The 18283-nt window shown below is 41.7% G+C and overlaps 1 protein-coding gene across 2 annotated transcripts in view; it reads left to right on the top strand.

The window, feature by feature from the left end:
- Positions 1–17020, top strand: part of LOC148020797 (uncharacterized) — an 86937-nt gene extending 69917 nt beyond the window's left edge. For both annotated transcript variants that reach the window (XM_087698608.1, XM_087698609.1), the window contains one exon: positions 16489–17020. In XM_087698608.1, the coding sequence (XP_087554734.1) occupies positions 16489–16725 (237 nt within the window). In that variant the 3' untranslated portion in view covers positions 16726–17020. The remainder of the gene's footprint in view (positions 1–16488) is intronic.
- Positions 17021–18283: the final 1263 nt, after the last annotated feature.

The following is an 18283-nucleotide window of genomic DNA, read 5'->3' as shown; positions in this document are numbered from 1 at the left end:
TTTGACTCATGTGTCCAAGACACTTGTGCCATAACTCCAGCAACTACAACAAACTTTCTAGGAAGTGCCTTGCAGTGGAGATAATATAGAGTTCCCTTTTTACCACCTCTAGTGACTAGCATAGACTCTTTCTGTATCTTCCACATTTCACCACAAAAGGTAGTGAAGTAATCCCTGTTCTCTATTTGCTCAACAAAAAGCAAGCTCTTCTTAATGCCAGGTACATACCTAACATCATGAAGGATCAATTCCTGACCATTTTCAAGAGCCAAGTGTATAATGCCCATTCCTTCAATATCACATGCATGGTTGTTGCCTAGATAGACTTTCCCAAGGTTACCTTTTGTATAAGAAGAGAAACACTCCAAAGATGGAGTTACATGAAATGAAGCACCACTGTCATTAATCCACGATTGTGACAAAACATCATGAGTAGATAGCAAGGCATCTATCACATCCCTTTTAGTGATATACATGTCTTCCATTGCCATAGCATGTGGATTTGAAGATGCAACCAACAAATCAACATCTTTATCTTCTTTTGTCTCCTTAATAACAACATTAGATACCACATTTGCCTTTTCTGTTTCTCTAGGGGTAGAGCTGCTATCCTTCTCATTCTTCTTGCCTTTTGCATTAGCTTGCCTTTTGTGTTCTTGCTCCTTTTTACAGTACCTGCAATTGGGCTTTTTATGCCCTTTGCATCCACATTGATAGCAAGTGACATCTTGCTGTTTTTCCTTGCTTTTGCTGCGATTTTTGTTCTTGTTTGCAGCATTTGACCTCTTTTCAGTTTGTCCTCTTACATTATAGGCTGATCCACTATTTTCCCCACTTGCCTTGTGTCTAATCTCTGTATTAGGAATAGAATCACACACACCATCAAATGTCAAGTTGGGGTTGTTGCTCAATGACACAACCAATGCTTCCCATGAATCTGGGAAAGTCATGAGCAAGAAGATAGCCCTCAGCTTAGGATCAAAAACTGGCAAGCCTGCATCTTATAACTGACTCAAAATACCAGTGACTACATTTAAATGCTCTGAGGCGGGCTTAGACTCATCAAGCTTTAAGTTGACTAACTTTCACATGAGATGGACTTGATTGATAGAAGTAGTATTCTCATACGTAGCCTTGAGTTTCTCCCAAATTGCATATGCAGTGGTGAGTCCCTTGATATCAACCCAAGTTATTATTTGTGACTGCCATTTTGATGTAAGTAATGGGTTTCTTATTCATTTTAGCCCAATACTCATATGACAAAGCAACATACTTATGTTCTACCGAGACATCATCACAATCCTTCAGAAAGAGTATACCTTGCATATGATCTTTCCAAAGATCAAAGCCATTGCTGTCAAATTTATGAATCTCAAAAAGATTCTTTGTGTCAAATGTAGATGCATTGCCAGCCATCTTCAGCAGTAAAAAACTACAATAAGATGCTGAATACTTTCAGCCAATAGCAAGGTTGCTGAATATAACAGCAAGTGCACATGCTTGTACTTTCAAAGGTGTCCACGAAGCAGTTATTTTGTTGCGATTTCAGTCCCAAGTGCTGATTACAGCATGTATATGAATCAAATCTGATACATTTGCATAAATGACAGCTCCCACTTCAATAATACATCACCGTAATGCCCAAATGCAATAACCCAAGTGCTGTATGTATCAGTGTTCCACTGCATAATGAGCATTCAACAATGCATATATCAAGAGAAGCTGTCCTTTTATAACATTTGATACATCCCAAGTCCTAATTTCTCCCACTCAGCAGTGGATCTGCTGTAATTTCAGTGTCAAGGCACAAATTTGCTTAAAATGCATCACCGATGCAAAAAGCCCGAAAATTTTTGCAATAAATCTGCCCCAATTGCACTAATACATCATCTTGAGTGTCAAATATGGGAAAATCTTGCAGAAATTTCACAAATTCTGCAAAACCCCCAAAATTTGGGGTCCAAATGTGCACAAGACTCAATGGAGCAAAATTTCACTTGTATAAGAAAAGCCCCAAATTTTTGAAGGAAATGCACACAATGTTTGTAATTTCTGGGTCAGATGTCATTGTTTTGCATGCCCAACATCAAATTTGGGAAAAACCCCAAATTTTCAGGTGTAAATTTGCACAAATTTGGGCCTTGTGCTTGCACGTGTGAATCCCCTTGCCAATGAGTAGGGGATAGACCACATAACATAATAAAATAAGAAAATGGGCGAATAAAAAACTGATGCAGTGTTGTTGTTGAGCAGCAGTCGTTGCCTGTTGATCATCACCTGCTGTCGTGTGTCCATTTGATGTGCTGCTCGTTGCTGTTCGTGCTTGTGCCTGATATTCCTACCATCTATTGGCCATGCCAGCCTATCACCTATCACGTGCCTGTCGCTTGCAGACCTGTTCGTCGCCTGGTGTCAACAACTTGTAAAACGTTGTCACCAGGTCAGAAATTGATCTCAGACTGGTCATGCCTGTCGACTTTTGAGCTCAACTACCTGTCGACTCACACTCACACGCAAAGACCGGCTTGTCCAGTCCTTGAGAAGCACGCACACTATTGTTGAAGCTCTAATACCAGTTTGAAGAGTGCGAGAGAAAGTACTCAGCAAATGTGTGTGTCAATTGAGATGTGTAGCTGTTGAGTGCAGTGAGGGTGAAGAGTTGAGGGATGGGTGTATACTAGTGTGGTACACACAAAGAATAAAAGAATGTATTTATACTTAGGGTATGGTACACTTGCACTCGCAAGGGTGTGTTCACATGTGTAAATAAATATATACACGGGAGTAGTGTAAGGGCCTTTACACCCAACAACACAAAGAATCAAACAGTGACAAGCAAAACTCAAACCCTAAATGCAAAACGCAAAATCCAAATGCAAAACTCAAAACTCAAACACAGAGACAAATACATAGAGGAGAAACTTTGAAGTGAATGAATGCTGTAAATGAATGTAAGAGTGCACAGAATCCCCAAGGACAAAGCAATGGAGTGTCAGAGAGTCACATCTATGAGAGACGGATCCCAAGTGTTGTGACCACTAGTTGGAGTGATAGAAGGTGAGAAAAACACCAAACATTGATCACCACATAGTTAGGAGACTGAGGCAATTGCTAGGATGGTGCCTTAGGAGGGTAGCGACAGTAGAAAGTTGCAAATGCAACAATGGAGGAGGCGCTAACAGAAGGATGGAGAAGCACATCAACTGTCACTAGGTGAGGAGTGTAAAGAAATACCCTAACACAGAAACATAAATAGAAACTGTACAACAAAGCACAGACTGATAAAAGAACCCAATTAGGATTAGGGTAACTGAGAGACAATGAACACAGTGAATGAATGAAGTGATATGACTACTGAATATACGATGCTCATGCAGTAAACACACTATACAATGAATGAATATTGTACCTCGAACTCTTGTATCTCAAGGATCAGGGCAGGAATAATGAGCTGGAGAGTGTGTCATACTCTGAACAGATTCCGAATCATAGCAAGGCAGCTTTCGGATGTTGAACACCAGCAAACACAACAGTGAGAAGCTGGATCTGATGCAGACAGCAAATGAGGAGAGAGAAATACTAAAAATGCAGGCAGCAGGTGAGAGAAAGGCTAAAAACGCAGGCAGGATAGCTTGCAGGAGAGAGAAAGACTAAAAACATAGATCACTGGAGAGAGAGACAAAAAACGCAGGTAAGATAGCATGCAGGAGAGAGAAAGACTAAAAACGCAGACTTTAGGATTGTGATGATGTGGCAAGTTGTATGGCAGCAGGTCTGCACAGGAACAACAGTCGCTTGGTTGGAATCAGCTGCAAACTGCGTGAAGAGGGCTTGAAATCAAGCACCAACTGATGGAGACAGGAATGGATAGCTTTGATTGAGATGTCCTCCATGAACGGGGTGTGGGCAACAAGCGGAAACATTTGAAATCTGTAAAAACGAGATTAAGGGCTGAATGGAGGGCAACATATGTATTAATGGAAAGTTTCCGAAGTGGGTTTGTACTTATGGGACATAGAAACTCTCTAGGATCGCGTTTCTTTGAAATAAACAAGGTTTCTTCATTAATTAAGCATGTTTTGGGGTTGTTTAAGTAAAGCTAATGCATTTTTAGCTCAACAAGGAGAAGACCAAATGTAGGCTGCAAAAGGTCACTTGATGGATGGAGAAGGGTTGCCACCTGTCGCTAGGGACTATTGAGTCCAAATGCAAGTAGCAAGAGGGATTGGTGATGACAATGATGCTGAATGCAACTGGAGGGAGGGTGCTAGAGACAGTGGTTGGGCGATAGCTGAGGAAGAAGGTGCCAAGCATTGGAGGAGGTGTGGAAGGAGTGGCAGCAATCACGAAGGGTAGACCACCACATGGATGAAGGCTGATGGCTGAAATCTGCAAAGAAGGGATGAGAACTTGTACAAAAGAGATGAGATTGAATGGTGGGTAGCCTGTCTATTTATACATGTTGAAGGGTGTCCCAAAAATTAGGGTTTTGGGGAACCCACTAAAATTCTCTTGAACCGCACACCAAATTTGTGTTTTTCATTAATTAAGCGTGTTTTGGGGCTGTTTAAAGATTCTAATCAGCTGTAAAGTGTATTGTAGCTCAACAAGGATGTCTATAAAGGTTGTCAACTTGGGGAATAGCACCACACACCATGCCCTCAGCAGACTTATCATAAAGTGGAGGACTGAGGTGCCCCTTAGGTTGATCCATGCTGATTTTTGCGGGCTTGCATCCACTACCCCCATTAATTGTGCATTGTACTTCTTTTTATAGTTGATGACTTCTTCAGTTTTATGTGGCAATACTTTCTAAAGTATAAATTAAATGCCTTCACATATTTCTCAGCGTGGGTATTGCTAGTGCAAAATTAGATGGGTCATCGTATAGGTAGTTTATAAGGAGGATATCTCAGTTCGAACTGCTCTCTACTGCTGGGGCCTGCATCCAAACACCTTCTGTCATGCGACGACTGCTGATCACCTTGCTGTGTTTGCTGCTGTACGACCAATTTCTGCCAATGTTTTCAGCCTTGAGCCTAGCCTGCCACATCATCATCAGCACCTGCATTTGCTGTCCAGCCTGCCATGTTAGCATTTGCAGCCTGTGTTTTCACTCCAACTGCTGCTGTCTTCATCATCAAACACTTTTCTAGTCAGTTGCCTACTGTTTTGAGCTGTCCAACTTTGTCTAGCACTGCTTGAGACTTCCTTGATCTACATTTACTGCTACTTAATGCATTTAGAGGTAGTCTTGGGGGTCCATCAAAGTATGACACTCTTTATGGCCAATATTGTGTGTCACAGTTCTAGAGATCGGGGAATTTGAGGTTCAATATATACCTTGCATAGTGTGTTTGTTGCATTGAGTATCATATTTATTAATTATTCACTCATTCATCTTCATTGTTCATTGTCTCTCAGCTACCCTAACCCTATTGAGTTATTTTATTAGTCTATGCCTTGTTGTATGATTTTGTTTATTATTTGTAGACAAGAATTATCTTCCCATTGGGGATATGTTGTATGCTTGTAAGATCTCCCATGGCCATAGTATCTTTTGCGCTACATGTGATGAGACTCTAAATCATCTCTTTATCTCCCATCTTGTCGCAAGACAGGTTTGGAGCTTTGTTTCTTGTGTGTGGATTGTGGTGACTCAACAAATGGATGCCCATTTGTTCTCGGATCATGGGCAAGATGCCTTCTTTGTCCACTTTGCAGTCAAATCATTCTTGCCTCCATTTTCTTAGATGGATGGCTCTTTGGTATATTTCGCGCACTTGTAATGCCTTCGGGTTTGATTTAACCTTGGGTATTCATGGCCATGTAGCCGATATTCCAGGATTACTACTATGGCAAATCTCTTCAATGGTTTCAGTGGACTCGGTCCTCCCTAATGCGGCTACCCCTTGGTTGCACATTGTTCACCCCACTCTAGTTGTGCGGCCCACATGATATTTGTGTGTTGTGTTTTGGTGGCCTTTTGGCTTCGCTTGTGATTGTTGGGATTTTCTTAGGTTGGTCAGAATGCTTGATGTAAATACTTTCATTAAATTTAAGCTTCTTCATGAGAGAGAGAGAGAGAGAGAGAGAGAGAGAGAGAGAGAGAGAGGATGGGATGGCTTGTCAAATGAACTCTTCTCAACTTATGTCGATGAGGCTCCACTTAATCTCCTTTGTTCGTAAATTTGGAGAATTGGCTAGATGCCATGTGATTCTAAAATTGCAATGCTTCAATTGTTGCCTAAGGTTTCTTGGCTTCAAGCTTTTCTGTTGTATGAAATCTTCTTCAAGGTAATTGCAAAGAGGCTCAAGAAAATCTTCCCAAAGCTGATTCACCTGAGGCAACATGATTCATTAATAAGGGAAGGAACATTATGCACAACATATTGAACATTTAGTTGGGGATTGATTGTGCCAAAGCATTTGATAAGGAGGTTATTATGATTCAAGTGGTACTTGAAAAAGCCTTCAATCATGTCAATGGGTCTTTTGAAATTTCTTTGCCAATTAATGTCTACCTTGTTTTTGGGCCTAGAACGACATCCCTCATTGATACAATCAGCTCAGGTGTTGTACATCGTATAATGCTTAATAGGGCCATAACTGAAGGTATTGCTCTTACTTAGCCCTTTGTGAGAGTTTCCCGTTTAGCCCTTCATTGTTTGCCTTGGTGACTCCCCCATTCCTTCCTGTATTGGATAAACTAGCGGTTGATGGTGATCTCTTTGGTCTAACTCTTCCCAATGGGGCTAAGCTTGTTAGCCAATCTCTTGGAGATGATTTTGTTATGTTTCTCAAGGCTAAAAGATCAAAGTTGGATCGAGCAATAGTCATTTGGAGATTGTTTAGTTTTGGCTTTGGATCTCTATATCAACAGACAAAAGTCCTGTAGTGTTGGGAGGCGCGAGGATCGAGACACGCAGGGATTGTTAGTAGCAGAGAGAGACAGAGAGTGAGAGAGAGCAGAGTAGAGAGTGTGCAAGATTTGTGGGTACAATGACGAGTGTACCACTTTAGGTTTTTAGATAGATATATATATGTAAGTACAAGTGCTAAGGGTGTGTTCACAACTGAGCACATTAGAAGGCACGAGGGCCTTTATTCCCAACAACCACCCACCTAAAGGCAATGTGCCTTAAGAGGCGAAAAGAATAAGCTAAGTCTAGGTATATACAAAGCTGAAATACATATATCTATCCAACTCCTATCATCTGTCAGCAATGAGCAAACTACTTTGTTGGAAGACCCTTCGTGAGAAGGTCTGCAGGATGATCATCTATATGCACTTTGACAAGCTCAATGCTCTTGCTGTCAAGTACATCTCTAATGAAGTGGTACTTCACCTGTATGTGCTTCGTCTTTGCATGAAAGACGGGATTCCACTAGCACTGACTATCACAATGGAGAACAGGTAACTCTGTAATGCCAAGCTCTCCCACCTGATGTGAAAGCTATAAAGCCTCCTTGCATGCCTCAGTGGAAGCCACATACTCTGCCTTTGTAGTAGACAATGCAACACACTTTTGTAGCCTGGAGATCCAAGAGACTACTCCTCCTGTGAAGGTAAACACATACCCAGAAGTGGACTTTTTGCAATCCGCATGTAGCATAGTCTGCATCCGTAAAGCCAACAACAGATGCCTTCTGCTTTCCAAAGCAGATGCACAACTCCTTTGTGCCTTTGAGGTATCTCATAATACCTTTTATTGCTTCCCAATGCTTTTTACCAGGGTTTGCCATGTATGTGCTAACCACTCCCACTGCAAAGGCAATGTCAGGACGTGTAGTGACCATAGCATACATCAAACTGCCAACAGCTGAAGCATATGGTATCTTGGCCATTTCAACCTTCTCATCATCAGATATAAGACTATCCTCTGCACTGAGTTTCACGTATGGAGGCAATGGAACGCCAATTGTTTTCCCCCCTCCATATTGAAACGCTGCAAAAACTTGGAGATATACTCATGCTGAGATAGATAGAGTAATTCTTTCGATCCATCTCTGAGTATTCGCATGCCAAAAATGTGATTTGCATCACCAAGATCCTTCATGTCAAAGGCGATATGAAGACTGTGCTTCAACGAGTCCAAGGCATGAGTATCCCTTCCAGCAATCAGCATGTCATCTACATACAGAACCAAGATAATCAGGCTACCATTTGCTGCCTTCTTAGTGTACAAGCAATGATCCACTTGACTTCTATGGAAATCTTGAGACTGCATGAATGTATCAAACTTATGATACCATTCTCTTGGTGCTTGTTTCAGCCCATACAAACTCCTTTTGAGTTTACATACCATCTTCTCTTTTCCTTTTTCCACAAACCCTTCAGGGTGTTACATATCTATGTCTTCATGCAGATCACGATGTAAGAATGCAATCTTTACATCCATCTGTATGAACTCCATATCTTCAGTTGCAACTAAGCCCAAAATGGTTCTCAATGTAGTCATTTTGACTACAGGAGAGAAGATCCCATCAAAGTCAATTCCATATTCTTACTTGTACCCCTTCGCAACCAATCTTGCTTTGTACTTTGGTGAGGAATCAGAAGTGACCTTCATCTTGTAAACCCATTTGCATGGAAGTGTTTTCTCCCTTTAGGCAATTGCACCAAGTCCCAAGTGCCATTTTTCTCAAGAGATTCCATTTTTGACAACATGGCTTTATACCATTTCTTGCTGTCCTGTCTGTCCATTGCTTCCTTGAAGCAAGACGGTTCACCACAGTTTATCAACATGACATAATTAGCCATATTGTTTGCACCAAGAACAAATCTATCAGGTTGTCTAGTAGCCCTAGATGATCTTCTAACCCAATGATCATTGTTTGCTGGCTGTTCGTGTAAATTTCCATTTTCAACATGCTATCCTGGCATTTCAGCGTGCAAATCAGCATTAACAACTTGCTGTCTTGGCTGTTCTTGTATATGTAGTGACTCATTATCATGGGCAATAGCTGGCTGATCATTTCCAGCATTATTTTTTGCATTTACAAGTTCATTTACAGCAGGTATTTGCTGCTGTACAGCGGGCACATTTTACTGTCCAAAAGGTATTTCTTCCCGGAATACAACCCAAAGGACTTTCTCTGTTCTTTCGGGCTGTTTGTGCATGCGATCTTCCCGAAAGATAACATGATTGCTGCATACTACTTTCCTTTTCTCGGGATCCCATAATCTATACCCCATTTCACCCTCGTCACCATATCCTAGGAAAATGCATTTACAGGACTTTGGCTCAAGTTTATTGGGTTTTTTTTTACGAATGTGCACAAAAGCCTTGCAGCCAAACACTTTCAATTGAGCATATGAAGGTGGCTTGCCCGACCACGCTTCTTGGGGAAACAACACACCAAACCCCCCCCCCCCCCCAACAAAGACCTGTTTGGTGACCGATTAATTAAGTGTACGGCTGCCATAACAGCCTTTGCCCAAAAACCATGGAGTATGCAGCCTGAGATAGCATCGTACGGACCTTATCCTGTATGGTTCGATTCATACGCTCTGCAACTCCATTTTGGGGTGGATTATGAGGGGTAGTGAGCTTCCTCTTGATCCCTTTGCTGTCACAAAATGCCTAAAAGGCCTTGGAAACATATTCCCCACCATTGTCAGAGTGAAGACACTTAAGTGTCTTATCAATTTGATTTTCAGCCAATGCCAAGAATTTTTTAAATTTGTCAAGCACTTCATCCTTGCTATGAATAGGATAAACCCATACCTTCGGTGTAGCATCATCAACAAAGGTGACAAATTAGTTCTTTCTCCCTAACGATAATCCTGGCATCTGACATACATCTGAATGTACTAACTCTAGAGGAGAAGATTTCAGCGAAAGAGACTTTTTATGAGACTCCAGTGTATATTTACCATAAACACAATGATCACAATGCTCAAAATCAGCATAACAAAGACAAGACAAGTAACCCAAACGAGAAAGTATTTTCATTCTAGTTTGACTCATGTGTCCCAACCGGCCATGCCATAAAGAAATTCTTGGCTGCTTGGTCACGGTAATAACATGATCACTCACACTAGACACATGGAGAGGATACAAGGTATCACTTTTACAACCTCTGGTAATCACTCTAGATCCCTTTTACGAATCTTCCATTTCCCATCACCAAAGGTGGTATGAAATCCATCATCATCTAGCTGCCTTGTGCTAATCAAGCTCTTCTTGAGTTGAGGTACATGGCGTGCATGCTGAAGTGTGAAGACAGAAATATGCTGAAACTGCAACTGCACATTGCCAATACTTGCAATGTCACATGCATAGTTGTCCCAAAGATGGACAACACCATATCGAGCCCTTGTATAGGTAGAGAACCACTCTCGATGAGGGGTGACATGAAAGGAAGCACCTGAATCGAGAATCCAGGTATGCATCTCATCATCTGTCATCTGCAAGTAAAGCATGTGCGCCAAAGTGTCAAGAGACCAAAAGTACGTCATTTCCAATGTCACTGTCATGAGTGATTACATTCACCTCTTCAATTTTGACACTACTCTTCTTGGGTTGATCCTCTTTATTCTCTTCCTTGCTATCATTTGCCTTCTTGCCCTTTCCTTTCTCTTTCTTTCATTTGTAGTAGTCACGTTTAAAGTGACCCTTCTTGCCACAATGATGGCATTCAACATCTTTGCCATGTGATTTACTGCGTCCCTTGCTATCAGATTTGCCTTTCTGCTGTGATCTGCCCCTAGTATGCAAAGCACTAGAAGACTTACTGGATGCATTGTTTTGCCGATTCATTTCTTCCATGAGTAGAGTACTCTCTACATCAGCATACAAAAGAATCGCATTGGAATTGGTCATAGCAGTCCTGAATGTATCCCAACTCTTTGGAAGAGTGCAAAGCAAAAACATAGCCTTAAATTCTTCATCAATCAAAAACTTCGAAGCAACCACCTGGTTGAAAATGGAGTTAAACTCACTCAAGTGAGTAGAGATTGCTGTACACTCTTTCATATGCAGATCCATAAGCTTTTTCAGCCAATACACTTTGCTTGCGGCACTCTTCTGTGCATACAGTTCTTCCAGTTGAGTCCATATAGCATATGCAGAATCCAAACCTTCAATGTTAAACAACAAGGCATCAGAAATCGATAGCTCGATGGTTGAGCTCATGTAACTCATCCCAATCTTCCTGTTCCATGTCTGTGGGCTTTGCCCCCTTTGGTTTTAATCAGCTTTGCCTGCTTCTTTTGCAACAAGATATTGTAGCATTGTTTTTGCCAAACTGCGAAGTTATGTGCTCCTTCAAGCTTCTTTATGTGCATGAGATTACTGCTGTCATTGTTGCCAGCCATGATTTTCAGCCCAAATGTGACCAAAAAATTCAGCAAGTGCAGGCCCAAATTGTCACACAAGTGACCAAGGTACAAACAAGTACCAACCAGCAATAAATGACCACATAGAAGCAGAGATTTCAGATCTGTAATTAAATTTTCAGAAGCACCAAACCATGTGCTACTGCATTCCACAACTGATTACAGCTGTTCCAAGGGCATATACATCACATTACATGAGAAATTCCAAATTTTAGCTGCAATTTCTGTTGTACATGTACCCATAGGCATAAAATTTGACACACACGGTCAAAAGCCCCAAAAATTTTGTGCTCAAAGCATCAACCACACATCTGCATTTCTCTGTCATGCATAGAACATGCTAATTTTGCCAAAATAGAGCAATTTCAGCAAAACCCCCAAAATTTTCAAGTGCTAGATGTCCAAATTGCATGGAATTAAACCCGCATGTACATAAAATGACCAAACGGCGCACAAATTTTGCACAAACTGCAAAAGCCCCAAACTGCACGGGGTCCAATGTGCATCAATGTCGAGAAATTGGGTAAATTTCAGCCCAATTCTTGCATATACATGAAAAGCCCCAAATGTCGGAGGCAAAATGTCACAAATTCCTGCAATTTCTAAGACAAATATCAGTGTTGTGTCTTGCTCGCACCAAATGTGGACAAATCCCCAAATTTCTCAAGTCCGGTGTACACTAATTTCAGTGAAATTGAAAGAATTTCACCAAAATGTGAAAAGCCCCAAAATTCCCGGGTAAATGTGCATCGATTTTGCAATTTCTGAGTCAGATTGTCCAGTTCTGTGTTAAGGTCACCAAATTCGGGAAAAGCCCTAAGTTTCTGGGCCTAAACCTGCACAGATTTGCGCACTAGGCTTGCGCACGCGAACACCTGGAGGAGAGGAGGCAAAAATAATCTCAATTTTTTTTGAAAAAGAGGAGAGATGGTGGGTCAACGACCGTTTAGGTCTGTGACACGTCGCTTGCCAAACTGCCGCCCGCTGAAGTCATCCTGTCCGCTGGTTGACAGTTGTGTGGTCGCCCATCAAGAAAGATTGCTGTCGTTGTGGTCCACGTTGGATCCCTGACCAGTCGCTTGGCCCGTTACGCTTGCACCGGACTGTCGCATCAGTCGTCCACTGAACGTTCGTCGGCTGCAGTCACTTTGCCTGCTCCCTGCTAGTCGCCTTGGCTGTTCTTTAGCTGCAGTTGCTTCTGCACTAGTCGATTGCCGACTGCTGATCGTCTAGTCCACTTGGGACTTCTGCAACACCTGACCTGTCTCTTGCCCACTCTGATTCCAATTTGTAGTGACGGGGAGCGCAAGGATCAAGGCACACATGGATTATTAGCAACAGAGAGGGACATAGAGTGAGAGAGCAGAGTAGAGAGTGTGCAAGATTTGTGGATACAATGACAAGTGTACCACTTTAGGTTTTTAGATATAGATATATATATGAAAGTACAAGTGCTAAGGGTGTGTTAACACCAGAGCACATTAAAAGGCACGAGGGCCTTTATTCCCAACAAGTCCATTCTTACCAATTTTACAAGAAGAGACTTGCATGCGTTGGGTGGGTAGGGTCGGATTGTTTCTTGTGGAGAGGTGACAGGTCACTAGATGCTTGGGATATCCCATTAATATTATTCAGGTTAAGTTTACGTGCTAGAAATGTAAAGGATGGCCTCTACATGTGTGCCTCAAGTTTGATTTAAGAAATCAAAATACCACAATCTTTTTCTCTCTCCATTTCATTGCTCCTCAATAGGAGATACTACGTTTCTACTTGGTGTTCTGTTGACTCAAGAAAGGAGGCTAATGTCATCGAAGATAAGGTACTAGTGATCTCTATGTTGCCTCACTGGCCCACTAAGCACATGTAATGTGATAAGTTTAATACGATGGCTGTTTGCATGGTTGGGTTTTAGGACTATTACTATTTGGGCTTCTTGGGGTTGTTGATTGATTTTGAGCCAGTTTAGAGAATAGCACCAACATGTTAGCAGATATGTCAGCTCATGTGTGAGTTTGAGTTGTAGAGGCTTGGGCACATTATTTAGGTTATTTAGACATTTTTTTATTGCGTCATTTTATGGTCATATTGGGCATTTATTGCTGGCCGACCAGACATATTTTATGGCATTATTTGTGCTTATTTATTCTGGGATCCCTCCTCAGTTGGTCAGTTCACCACCTGGAGGTCCCATGGAGAGAGGAGTCGGTGCCGGTGCCCACGCAGCTAGTGACTCACTGTTGTAAGCGATAGTCTCGTGTTTGATATATGGATCTTATTTTCCAAGCACACATCTGAGTTCTCATCTGTATCGTGTTCTTTCTTTCCCTTTCTCTTTTGTCTTGTGTTTCAACAGTTTATTACAGCTTATGTTTACGCTTCCATTGCTGCACCACTTCTGACATGGTATCAGATTTCAAGATTTGTGTCTTTTTTGTGTTTTCTTGCTGATTTCAGGACTGTTTTCACCCTTGCTGATCATGTGATTGCTGCTCCATATAGGCGACCTGTTTTACCTGCGTTTTTTGCAGATTTGCCATCGCCTGCTATCAACAGACCCTCCGCTGTCTGCGTTTTCAGTAATTAGGCTGCTGCGACAGTTTTCCAACCTTTTGTGGCAGTACTTAGTTTGCGTTTTGGTGTTCTTAACTCCTTCCTAGCTGGACGACTGTACCTTTAGGCCGTTTTTACTGTTTTTGGCAGTTTTTGACTGACTTTTTGACTTTTTGCAGCAGCTTTTGTCTTCTTTCAGTCAAATTTTGGGTTATACTGTATGTGAACTCTTGTTTTTTGCAGTCTGTGCTTGTGTTTTGGCTGTGTTCCCTCTCCAAATACCTTCTCTTCTCTACTTCTCTTTTAAATCCTCTACAGATGGCTCCTCCATGCACATCCACTGATGACGAGCTCCATGGAGGTTCAGGTGAGACTCTTACAGCTTTAGAGAGGGGTTTGAAGACAAAGAAGTCGAAGGCCAAGTGTTACCACTTTGGCAAGAAGGGCCATTTACGGAAGGATTGCAAAGAGTTAGCGACTTCCAGGAAGAAAAAGGAGTAGAAGACGAAGCGCGATGTGGACGCCTCTGACGAGTCATCATCTGCCTCAGATTCTGACTTAGATTCATTATCAAGGTGAAGTCCAAGGCGCGGAAGGGATCCTCTTCTTTGGATCGTGGGAAGGGCTTGTTGGCCCCTTCCTCAACTGCTTTCTAGTGGTGCCTTAGCTGCTTTCTAGTGGTGGTGATGAGGTCATCCCTCACGACTCTCCAGTGCCAGAGAGGGAGTGTGAGAGGGTGGTGAGATGGGGCAGCCCTAGCCATGCCTCATCTATATTTCTATACAGATGCACAGGATCATCCAGAGGGGGACATCCTTGACACATTGATCGTAGTCTGGCAGGTACAAATCCCGGAGCTAGAATTAACATCTAGGTTCATGATGGGCTAGTTCTTTAACAGAGAGCAGGTGGCTTTCGTTTGGAGCTCACATGAGGGGACACTTTGGTAGTCTGACCAAAGGCAGGGAATTCATGGTCACGTATGTTCCAAAGGTAATTTTGACAGGATGGTCATGTATACTACCGAGAGACATTGGGATAGACACAAATATATTCTATGATCTTCTCTATTTTCCGGAGCTGGTACGATTGACATCGACATCAGGTTCTCTCCGAGGCACCTTGGTGGTAGCTTGATCACCCATTACTTGGGTATCCATGGTTCTACTTGGTGGTTCTATGTTGTATGGTTTATGATTCATTCTCATTGTACCATTGTATTGTATCAGATCACCCATGATCTGAGAGAGGGTGTTAGCAGATATGTCAACTCATGTGTGAGTCTGAGCTGCAGAGGCTTGGTCACATTATTTAGGTTATTTAGGCATTTTTTTATTTTGTCGTTTTATGGTCATATTGGGCATTTATTGCTGGCCGACCTGACATATTTTATGGCATTATTTGTGCTTATTTATTCTGGGCTCCTCCTCAGTTGGTCAGTTCACCACTTGGAGGTCCCGTGGAGAGAGGAGCCGGTGCCAGTGCCCACGCAACCAGCACTCACTGTTGTATGCGACAGTCTCGTGTCTGATATATGGATTCTATTTTCGGAACATACATCTGAGTTCTCATCTGTATCGTGTTCTTTTTTTCCCTTTCTCTTTTGTTTTGTGTTTCGGCAGTTTATTACAGCTTATGTTTACGGTTCCATTGCTGCACCACTTCTGACACAACATTCCCCTTTGCTTGTATTAAAGGATTTGTCCCCATGTTTGGATTGGGCCTTTGTGTGCAGTGGATTTAATTAAAAAACGATTGCCCAATTGGTTTAGCAAAAGATAGTTAAAGATATGGGATAGTGATTGAGAAAGTAAACAAATTTGTCTTTCAAGGATAGTAAAGCTAAGTGGTGTGATTGGCTGTTTCAGTTGTGGTCTACACTTCCCTATTAGGGAGCAGCCTTTATCTAAAGGTTTCTTATAGAGAGTATCCTCACCCGTGATATGCTGTGATGGCGCAAGATCTCGCGGTAGATGTGCCTTTTGCACCACATGTGATGAGACTCTTGTGCATGTCTTCATTTCTTGCCTAGTGGTTAGATAGGTCACAGGCTTCATTTCCCAATTATGGACTTCAGTGACATGGCAACGTTCGGTCATCTATTCCTGGGTTTTGGTCAAGATGCCACCTACAGCTGCTTCACTGTTGGAGCATCCCCATCTCTTTCATTTTCTGTGTTGGAGTGGTCTATTACATATCTGGAGGACATGCAGCACCATTTTTTATTTGACCTTGGGTATTTATGGTCATGTAAGCTGTGTTCAAGGATTTTTGTTGTGGCAAGTGAGTTCCATGATTTCTGCTGGTATAGTCCTCATAGAGGTGGCTACTTATTGGATGGAGATTATCCATTCCATCCCAGCTGTACCTATTTTGTGATTTCCACTTATTGTCATTGTAGCCTTGTGGCTTCCTATGTTTTCTTCCCATCTTTGACACTGTCTGGTTGACCAGAAGGCACTTTGTAAATATTTCTATTCTTATTTTAAAATCCTTCATGAACATACACACTTTTTTGGTGTGGTGAGTTGATGTGTACACACACACACACACCCCCACACACACAGCACTAAACTTCTAGTTTTGTTTTGCAGGGCACTGAAGATCAGATGGTGCCACTTGCAATCAACGAGTTCGCAGTTCGGATGGTGCCACAGGCGGTGCTCCACAAACTGGAAGGGGAGGGCCATTACTCCTACTTTTGGTTCTGTGATCAGTGCCATCGTGAGATTTTCACCACCCTGTTTAAAAAATCAGAGGATGTCAAGGTTTCAGCTGCTCCAGAAGGTCTTGCACCTGTGATGCAAAGTGAACAGCTAAGGAGAACATAACATCACTTGAGCCCATCTCTTTCTCCATATATAGCGCACATGTCAGTTAAAGGGGTGGAAGACATTCTTCAGCAAGCTGTACATAGCCAAACTGTATAAGAATGGAGAATAGATAGAGTCCGCCCTTGATTACCAATTTACATTGCATTAAGTTGAGTGAAAAGTGAATCATTTTCGCACAATGGTTGAATACAAGTTCATATTATTACGTTCCTTCAATTGACATGAGCATTGCATGCTCCTTTGAGGGTCACAAAGAAAGCTTCATGAATCTGCCAATGGCACTGTTTATACTTATCTAGAGCTCTCTCTCTCTCTCTCTCTCATACACCCACCCACATGCACGACAATATTTTGTGTTGATGAATGATTAAGTTGACTGAGAACAAGCCTAAATCACACTGCTCATTAGGTACATGTGAAACCATCTTACAGGTTGTCACTTCATGGAGTAACATGATGCATAGGTTGAATTTCTCTCCTGCAAGTTCCCTGATTGAATGTCTCTCCCGCAGATTCTCTGATTTAATCATCAAATAAAGGTAAACCTTGCTGATTGCTTCCAGTATAGTCATACAATTTTTGCAGCTTTGGGATGACAGGTTTAGGTTTGGAAGCACACACGGTGGATTTACTCATAGCTGTAAAGTAGACTGGGAGAATTATGTTGGTTTCAAAGTTCCGATGGCAGGTAACATCAATGCAAGTAGGCCATAAGCTTACTACCTCAGTTAATTTCTAACCTTCCTCCAAATCTTTACATTTGAGGTGAAGCTTTTGGTTTACTTTTTGAAGGAAGGAAGCTAATACTTGTTTAACTATAAAAATTCATTAGTGATGCCATTGTGATGAGGTCGATTTGTATTGACTACTTCAAGAATTTTGGGTATGCAATCCAAATAGAGACTTGAATAGATTAAAGATAATGGATCTTGGTTTTTTGTTTCAATTTTAAAGGGTAAGGGTGCAATTGAAAAATCAAGCTTGATTGTAATGTTAAAAACATCCCTTGACAATATTGGCACTAAACATAGGATTTTGAGGCATACATCAGGAAGAAGAGATGAAGGGAAGACTAGGTTTTTTTAAAAGGAAGAGTATGTTCCCAAAGTGATAGCCTAGATGGTTATGGGTTTGGTTATGGGTTGAGGTTAGAATTAAGATGGTTCCATGGTCCTGGTATATAATAGTTCATGCAAACCTCTTGGAGGATGTAAATTAACTATAATATGCAATTTGTTCATGAAAATCTAAAACATAGGTCCTTAGAATTAGTACAATTGTGTGAACACTACCACATGGATGTGGTGCACCGCTTTTTTGGTTTTTTGGAGGCAAGAATATTATGCTAGCAAAACAATGTAAGCAAAATTATCATCTCATTCACTTGAGTAACCATTCTTGTTTAATGGCACTTCTATCTCGCTAATATTGAGAGTGCTCACATAATATCAACTAGCTACATATGATCCTTCTTCAATGCAAGGGCCCTTGTGAAGGATTGGGTGTGGCTTTGAAGTTACTCGATGTAACGAGCCTCTTATGTATCTTATGATCC

Source organism: Lygodium microphyllum, chromosome 18 (assembly GCF_053477565.2).
Source record: "Lygodium microphyllum isolate KBCC chromosome 18, Lygodium_microphyllum_v1.1.10, whole genome shotgun sequence".
Classification (NCBI taxonomy): domain Eukaryota; kingdom Viridiplantae; phylum Streptophyta; class Polypodiopsida; order Schizaeales; family Lygodiaceae; genus Lygodium; species Lygodium microphyllum.
This window is presented reverse-complemented; position numbering and strand designations above follow the sequence as displayed.